General features: G+C 42.4%; 1 protein-coding gene across 1 annotated transcript in view; it reads right to left on the bottom strand.

The window, feature by feature from the left end:
• Window positions 1-1,754: 1,754 nt before the first annotated feature.
• Window positions 1,755-9,352, bottom strand: part of ELOVL6 (ELOVL fatty acid elongase 6) — an 82,897-nt gene continuing 75,299 nt past the window's right edge. The window contains exons 3-4 of the mRNA XM_083178087.1: window positions 9,058-9,209; window positions 1,755-4,028 (exon numbers count right to left, since the gene is read on the bottom strand). Coding sequence (XP_083034213.1) covers window positions 3,604-4,028; window positions 9,058-9,209 — 577 coding nt within the window. The 3' untranslated portion in view covers window positions 1,755-3,603. The remainder of the gene's footprint in view (window positions 4,029-9,057; window positions 9,210-9,352) is intronic.

Raw genomic sequence — 9,352 nt, 5'->3', positions numbered from 1 at the left:
ATTTCAAAGGAAATCGGGTCCATCGTGGGGATCGTGTACCTTAACTTAAAGGTACACGATCCCCACGATTGTGGCCGTGCTAGGAAACAAGTACCGAATAAAGATACCCAGCATTTTTTATTGCAAATGGAAATCTGGTGAGTGCCTCTTAGTTATAAGATGTTAGATGTAAGTGCAATCTTTTTTCTACATATAAACTAGGTGATTCATCGCGCCCTACGGGCACGCTTCACACCATTGTAAGGCGCTCCGCCCCCTTAACCCGTGGACCTCTGTATTGGCTGAAATATTGGTTGTGGGGGTTGCAGGAGGGTGTCTGGGGGTGGGGGAGCTGTGGGTGTGGTGGGGGGAATAGGGAAGGGAGTGTGACAGGCAGCAGCGCCCCAGGGGCACCCCCTCCCCTGACACCAGCAGGCCTGTACACTATCATGCAGACCCAGGTCACCCCCAGTGTCTGAGTAGGGTAGTGGGAATGGGGTAGGCATCCTGGGGGCTTTGTTATACAGAAGGGAAACTTCCCACTGTGGACTGTGAAGTTAGACAGGATGGGCCACACTCTCCCCCCCCCCAGGGTGCAGCAGGTGACGCCGGTACCTGTAAGAGGCCTGAGCCTGGGTGCTGAACCGCATCCTCCATCCTGCAGGCTCATTTACTTGGGCATTAGCGCTGGATCGCATGTGTTCCTGCCGCCAGGAAGGTCCTGGCGGCTTGCCAGGGTATCAGGTGTCCAAAAACTGCTGCGAGACGTCACAGCAGTGTATAGGCACCTTTACATTACTTTTCAAAAGAGACGGAAAGTCAGAGTACAGCTGGAGATTGTATTTTATCTTCCATCTTCATTCATTTAAGTTTTTGGAGTTAAATGGTCTTTTAAGATTTATACCCCTTTTAGATATACTACCCAGGAATTACCGGGCATTTTGACTGCTGGGTCAGTTTCCCGGGTGCAGCCTGCACCCTTTCACACTTATAGCAGTAAGTTACTGGGTGAAGCAGTTCTACCTGGTAATTTGTTGAAAAACCCAGGTTTTTCTGTACTTCTGTACTTTCAAGGCGCCAGCATGGCGCCGCGCGTCAGAGTCCCCTTGCGGGGCTCGCTTCGCTCGCCCCCGCTGCGGGCTCGGTGGCTCGCTACGCTCGCCACGCTAATTAAAATCAACTCCATGCCAACATGGATAGTGGAGGTATGAACTATCCATGTTGGCATGGCGTTAACTTAGTTTATTTTACTTAGTTAGTGGCGAGCGTAACCCGGAAGTACGCGTGGCGCCATGCTGGCGCCGTGAAAGTAAAGAAGTACCGGTTTTTCTTATGTCTGAAAGTTTCAACCCAGGTCGAAAATCCCGGGTCCTCAACCCAGGTGGTACCCCTTTTAGACATCATACCCGGGAATTACCCTGCATTTTGACTGCCGGGTCATTTTCCTGGGTACAGCATGCACCCTTTCACACTTACAGCAGCAAATTACTGGGCGAAGCAGTTCTACCTGGTCATTTGATGCAAAACCCGGGTTTTTCTTATGTCTGAAAGGTTCAACCCAGGTCGAAAATCCTGGGTCCTCAACCCAGGTAAGAAGAAAGGTCGGAGACCCAGGTTTTAACATCCGGGTTGACCCTTTCAGACACACCAAAATCCCGGGTTGATGCGCATTCATTTGCAAAAACCTGGGATTTTGGAGTATGTCTGAAAGGGGTATAAGTGGTTACCCTTTATACCAATATGGTTCCAAGTCAATAGTAAAACACACCCAAAACTTTAACATAAATGTAAACTTTATTGTTTGTTACAATAGTGAACTGCAAGTATTTCTCATTTCATTCAGAATAACCATTCAGACAAAATGCAATATAACATTACATGTGTTTTAATTTATTTCTTATTAACGAGACCTTTAGTGGCCTCTGCCATTTCTACCAAGAAACTAATAAAAAAAAAAAAAAAAACAAGCAGCATGGATGGCAGCACCATTAAAGCTAAAAAATATATATTTTTTTTGTTTTAAAATCCCTTGTTTTGTACTTCTTCCGGAAATGAAAGACATTTTTTTAGTAGCTAGGAAATGTGCTATATACCACAGGGTTGTACAATGACTGCATGTTTCCTACAGGATTGCAATTCCAGTATGTCGTACTGTACTCTGATGCATGACAGCAGCCTCTAATCCTCCATTTCTAATTTGCTAATATATTAAACTATCTAACTAATACAATTAAGAAGACTACATTAAAACATTTAACATCAAGTTACATTAAGTGCTTCCTTGAAATACTAGGAAATTGTACACATATTTGGCTTCTCTGGACTTGGTCAGAACAGACAAAACACTTTATGATCTTCTGAAGAATATGGCTTGCAACAATATGAGCTCTCCACCTGGTTATACTGTAGTTCCCGTTTGCATTGGTACCTGCTTTCAATGCACGTGGACATAGAAAAATACAGGAGATCGAAGGTTAAACAAACACCTTGGATTACGGCATAAGACTGTTGCAGGAATTGTTATTCCCTTCTGATGTTCTCATTTAAAAAAAAAAAATGTAAATAAATAACATTTCAATTGTAGCAAAGATCGGATGTGTTGTATTTTCTATGTGTACCAGAAGAGGGCCCTTTAATCATCTCTGTACTGCTTCTGAAGCAAATACAAAATGCACAGTGTTATCGAACTCACGCACACAGCCCTGCAGTAATAATCTGATAAGGAAACAGTTCACAAAAATAGAAAACTGGACTTCTGGGTATTATATGTGTTTAGAAACTAGGCTTTTATGATGTCATTTGGAGTGAAACATTCCAATAGCCTTTTTACGCTTATTTTCTCTCCACCCCTAATAGCAGGCATTTTTAAGTCCATAATTCGTTCCGCAGAGACTAATGAGGCTTCAAAACGCGTATTGTCCATGTCAGCTGTTAAATTGTAGCAGCTGTACAAGTCCGATGTCAGTCACACTAGACGCAAGATCTAGCAGATATGTAGAACAAGTCTAGTATTAATACTGTAGCAACGATCTTGGGCAAGTGGTTTGATTTGCATATTAACAGGAACCGCACCTGCACACGAGACACAACATTGGGGCAAGCATCCTAAATGTCCGATTTCATTTTTTACATTTATTTTTTATCTTTCAATCCTCCACCTCATCATAACAGATATATTTAATCCTTAACAAAAAGAATTGTATTCTACTTTACACAACATCTTGTTCAACCCTCATGTATCCTTTGTCATAAACAACACTTTACTGTAGGTGGGGATTTATCTACTGCCCAAAACAAGTCATCAGAATTTGTATTGGAAAACATGGCAATAGTCATTCTTTGATAGGACACGTTAATTTCGACTGAATGGTACAGACCAGTTTTTATCCACGTCTGTTAGCTTGACATATCTGTACCATGCTGAATCCACTAATCAGCATCACATTTTAAGACAATAATTAAATATATCATTACAACTTCAATTTTTTGTCTCTAGGACCTAAGTGCTTGAGATATGGTTTTCTTTGTGCCTTTAAAATATTTGCTTACTCCCAATTGTTTTGTTTGTGTTTTTCTTTTAATATTTGATGACCCTGAGCTATGACTTGGCATTAGGTTCCACCATTAATCGGCCTTGGCAGCTTTCCTGGTTTTGGTGAGATAGGCTTCGAAGAAGAAATGACAGAAGAGCACAAAGTAGCTGAGGTACATGATAGAGGACCACACAATGTTTTGTACGTGGGATGGACATTGTCCCTGCTGCATCCATGAGAAGACCAGGTAATTCACCACGCAGCCAATGACCATTTGAGTGATCTGGGATAACGTGATCAACATGGCAAACTTTCGCGACACCCTAAAGCCAGCTGCACGCAAGGCATAGTATGAATACATAACTGCGTGCACTCCGTAGTTCATGGTCATAAACCAACCTCCACCAGCCACCATGTCTTTATATGAGTACCATGAATAGAGCAATACTGTTATATGATGATACCAGTGAAGAAAGATGAGCTTCTGTTTTCGAAGGATAATGAAAATTGTATCTCCTGGAAAATAGAAACACAATAAATTAGTTAGCCTTTAATAAAAATAATTTTTAAAAACTTCCATATTAAAAAAAAAAAAAACACATAGTGAACGTGTATAATAGCATAAGTGCAACATTATGTGACACAACTCAAATGGGCCAAAATAAAATGTAAATGTAAAAATAAAATGTATTGCCCATACTATTTCCACACACAAGCTTTGTGCTCAGATCCCCTGCATGCTCTGAAGATGCAACATCGGATTGATAGGGTGATTATCAGACATCTGAGCAACTTTCAGTTTGTTTAGGATATCTGGAAAAAACACTTTGCCAAAGACGCATCCACTGGCTTTGTCATGGCCAAAAAATGCAGCCGATTTTCTGCAATGCTCCCCTATTCCTCCCGAAAAAGCTTGCATCTCTCAGGATATTGCCACTAGAGTCACAGTACTTTCCAGACTCATGAGCAATAATGCTTCGGCACATGCACAGACCTGAGATCATCGGTCTATTAATTATTTTATGTACTTTACTGTACACAAACTGAATTCTTAGGTTTTTTTTTTTTACTAAGATGGGAGTTCTATTGAAAATAGAATGTTTCCCATAGCAACCAATCAACATCTACTTCTTACAGTATTTATTTAGCACCTTCCAGAAAATAATAGATAAAATCTGATTGTTCACTCATAGCAACATCTCATCTTCAACAGAACTCCCATCTTAGTAAATTGGTAACCTTGGTTACCAATTTTTTTTTTAAAGTACTAGTCCAGCAATATACATTTGTTGCCTATTTATTATGCTTTCCAAAAGAAGGAAAAATAAATATTTTATTTAATTTTATTTTATTTATTTAAACGGCAAAATATGTATGGATATGTTGCATAGATAAGTATTGCACTAAACTACAGGATCTCAAACTCGGCCCTCAGGACCCCACACAGTGTATGTTTTGCAGGTCTCCTCACAGTGTCGCAAGTGATATAATTAGCTCCACCTGTGGATCTTTTAAAACGTGTCAATGAGTACTGCATGCACCTGTGCACCTGCCGGGTGACCTGGAAAACATGAACTGTGTGGGCTATTTCACACGTTCCGGCTCCTGCCGGGCGGCGAAACCCAGTAGTTAATAATGGACACAATTTTGTCCATTCACACGGGACAGCCACCGCCTGGCTGCCCGGTTGCCGCCGCATCCATTGTAAACTTCTCAGTGTGGCACGGCTTCTTGGCCGTGCGGGGATTCGCCGCCCGACAGGAGCCAGAGCGTGTGAAATAGCCCTGTGGGGTCCTGAGGACCGAGTTTGAGAACCCCTGCACTAAACAATGTACAATTGCAGTTAAACTGATCCCTTTATTAGACGTATTCAATTATTTAGGTATTTATTCTTGCAGACTAACATTAATGGAGGAATGCAAAAAAACAGGAAAGTCGTATAAAATAGGAGTCAGATGTTTGGTGCAACTGCAGCTTGTTCAGTCTGACACAAAATATGCTCACCTAGAAGTATTGATTCACCTTCAACCATTACATTTTTTCACCTAAATAAATACATGCTGCAGGCAGATAGTTAAAATGGTATTGGCATTGTTGTATTCCACTGTGACATTGTTCTGCATAAACTGATCCACAGTAGATGCTAGTCATTACAGGTTTAAGCAGAGATTAAGTGTTTTACAGCTTATAGAGAACAGACTATGACTTGTCAGCATTATGACGGAAATAATGCAACCTCTAAATGTTCTTGGTTACAGATATGACATTTCTTAGACAAATATTTATACTGTTACATTTATTATATTGTTTATTAGTATTGTTTTTTATTAGAAATGTAAACATAGAAAACACAGAAAAAATGTATGCAACGTAAATGAGGTCAAACCAATGTTGGATTAAAAGGTCAAAAGGTCAACATCAAAAGGTCAACATCAAAAGGTCAACATGCAATAGGTCGACACAAACCAAAGGTTGGCCTGTACTAGGTCGGCAGGGTCAACAGGTCAACACAAGCAAAATGTCAACATGGACAAGGTCGACACAGGTAAAAGGTCTACATTCGTTTTTCACGTGTTTTTTTTTCAATGTCCATGCATTACTCCAATGGCGCTTTGCTCGGCACACTGAACTGTTCCCAATTGTAGCCCATGATGATGTAAAAGTATGAAAAAGTCGCAAAAATGTGTGAAAAAACGATATGTCAACTATTGTCATGTCAACATTTTACTTGTGTTGACTTTTTCCTCAGATTGACCTACAGATGGAGCGTCTTTCATCATTGCAGGGGCTGGTGGTGGATTCACAATGCGCCAGCCCCCACCAGACTTCAGAAGGGGACGCGCACGCACGAGATGCGCGTGCGTCCCCTTACAAAGGAGCTCCCCCCACCGCCCCCGCCATGTTCCCCCACCTCCCCACTCCCCCCCATACCTTGCCCAGGGTTCCCCTCCCCCACCGATGGGAAACCGCGTCCCAGTCAGATGCAGTGTTCGCTCGCCAGCAGTGGCGTTCTGGTGGGCCCCGGCGCTGGATTAGCGGCGCTACATCTGTATTGCATGTCTGCCTTTGGTTGTCAACCAATTGACTGACTGCCTAGACACTGTACTCAGTTCAACTGCTTCCTGAGCAGGGCCCTCTTGTCTGTCAGCGATTACCCAGTCTTGTTTTATTACTTCACTATTAATGTTTTGTTCCACATGGTAAGGCGCAACGGCATATTCTGGCGATAAATATTAATAATATTAATAATAATTCAGGTGTCATTAGAAATTATTATTTAACATACATTGTGGCCAATTTATCAACAAGTTTTAGCTATTTAACACATGACAATAAGTTGTGATTGGCTGGTGTACCAGTTATCATACGCATAAATGGTAACTATAGTCTGGAATATATAGTTCACAATTACTGTCAGCAAGAAGGCCGACATGATTTATTATGGATTTGTGAATGGAGCTAAATGACAGATGTAGTTTAGGTCTTTAAGAGTTTATACACAGCATTACAAATGCAGTCGCTCATTAGTAAAGCACGTCATTGTATGCCTTTGGTATCACACTATTGATAATGCACAGTTTTGGTATACTGCTGTCTCACTCGTTATTTCGTGTTATATTATAACCACCATGACCTAGTTGTGAAGCCGTATGTTCAATGGTGGCATTGACAGATACAAGAATAGTACAGGTCTTGCTGTTATGTCAGTCAGAATATTGCTCAAACTGCCATCTCAGACACTCTCCATAGCTTCCAACCTTTGCTCCTTACTTACTGTTACGTGCATTTTGGAGGGAATGGGTTTTGCAATTACTACTTTTTACAAAAGCATGCTAAAAAAAAAATCCAGAATTACTTAGGCACACAGTTTGGGAACCACTGACTTAAAACAGGGTAATAATATATTTCTCTCCCACTGTTGTTAAACAATAATACTAGAATGCTGAGATTTGTAGTTCCACAGAAGCAGGCAATTTAAGACTGCACACCACCTATGAGAAGACACTACTTGTTTTTGAAAAGCAATATTAAAAGATTATATTTTTCAGCAGGTATTTTTATTTTCAGCTAATGAAGGCCTTTATCAGACCCCATGCTGTGACTAGGGGGGATGTTCTAACATCCGCACCCCAGCTCCGCCCCCCTTCGCCACCCATCACATTCATAATTATCGCATATGCAAAGGACAGCTCTTGCGTTAGGAGCTGTCCTTTGCGGTGAGAGACTGCGGGACCCGTCGGGTCCCGGCGGCTCCCCCCTCCCTACCTTAGGGCTATTTCACACGCTCCGGCTCCTGCTGGGCGGCGAAACCCCGCACGGCCAGGAAGCCGTGCCACACACAGCAGTTTAAAATGGTGGGCATGGCCACAGCCCGGCAGCCATCCCTTCCAGTGGTGGTATCCGGCTGCAACCGGGCCGTGACCATCCCATGTGAATGGACACGATTGTGTCCATTATTAACTTATCGCCGTGCAGGATTTAGCCGCCCGGCAGGAGCCGGAGCGTGTGAAATAGCCCTTCCCCGCTGCTGCGCCGGGCTCTCCTGCTCCCTGCACCCGGAAGAGGATCATAGTGCAGGGAAGAGGAGTTTACAGGTCCGGGCATCACAGCTCTGTGCTGCCAGACACAGGACACATAGGCATCTATGGGGCATCTATGGGGCAATGCCAGATTTTTCTGGCATCCCAAAATGCGGTAAAAACCACGATAGCAGGGATTTTTACCGCATTTTCAGAATCTCCCCCTGCAACAGGATAGGCGTTTCCTGTCAGGAATGAGCCTGATGTATAGATTAAAGAACTCTGATGATCATTTAAATCTCTGACGGTTTTTGTTCTGCGCATTTACAGAATCACGCTGCACATATTGTATATCAGTTTTTGCTATGTGGCTTGCAGTGCCCCAAAAGCCACAGCTCAAGTAACATGCTGCTGGCATTTGGGGGCAACGTTACAAAAAACAAAAGTGTTCGAGAACATTTCTCTGTGCATGCTGGGTCCTCAGACACAGACTCACTGGCTCCATGATTTTAACGAACATCCTGAGTAACCTGAGGACTGCTAGATATGATGCAATAAATGGTAATATACCATTGTTCCTCTGCCTTCTGATCACACATAATGGGCCAGAGGTACTAAGCTTCAAAAAGTGATAAAGTGGAGAGTGCTAAAGTACCAGCCAATCAGCTGCTAACTGCCATGTTACATGCTATGTTTGAAAAATGACAGGAGCTGATTGGCTGGTAGTTTATCCCTCTCCACTTTATCACTTTTTGAAGCTTAGTACGTCTGGCCCAATATATGGTACCTGCCAAGCAATTTCCGTTAGTAATTCAAACAGTTTCATACAGCATCTCATTTTGCTAAGAAAACAGCTTGCGTGTAAGCAATTCAAAGCAACAGAAAGCTAAAAATAATCCACAGAGATGTGCCTCGGGAACTAGCCAAGTGATATTAAAGGAAAAACTTGTTTTCAGCAATTCAAAGCACACCTGAGCATGTGCTGACTACTCCAGCGAAAGCAGAAAAGGGGGAATTGTACTTACCCAGCTCTGGTGCTTTGCTGAGTACAAATGCGTATGCCCAGAATTTGCTGACCGGTCCGTAATAGAAACTCTGGTCACAAACTGACTGCTTTAGTCCTTTGGTCATCAAGATGTACAGCATGTAGGCACCAGTCCGCACAGCACCAAATATACTGGAGGGTGGAAAAACAGATAGTTCTTAAAGCTGATTAAACATGTGTTTCTTTGTTGTATAAGACAGTCTCATTTACTGTATAAACATATATACCGAACAACATTCCCAAGTATGCTGCACATGCAAATATACTATAAAGAC

Source organism: Crinia signifera, chromosome 1 (genome assembly GCF_055691185.1).
Source record: "Crinia signifera chromosome 1, ASM5569118v1, whole genome shotgun sequence".
Lineage (NCBI taxonomy): Eukaryota > Metazoa > Chordata > Amphibia > Anura > Myobatrachidae > Crinia > Crinia signifera.
Note: the sequence above shows the minus strand (reverse complement) of the source record. Positions and strands in the feature narration are given on the sequence as shown.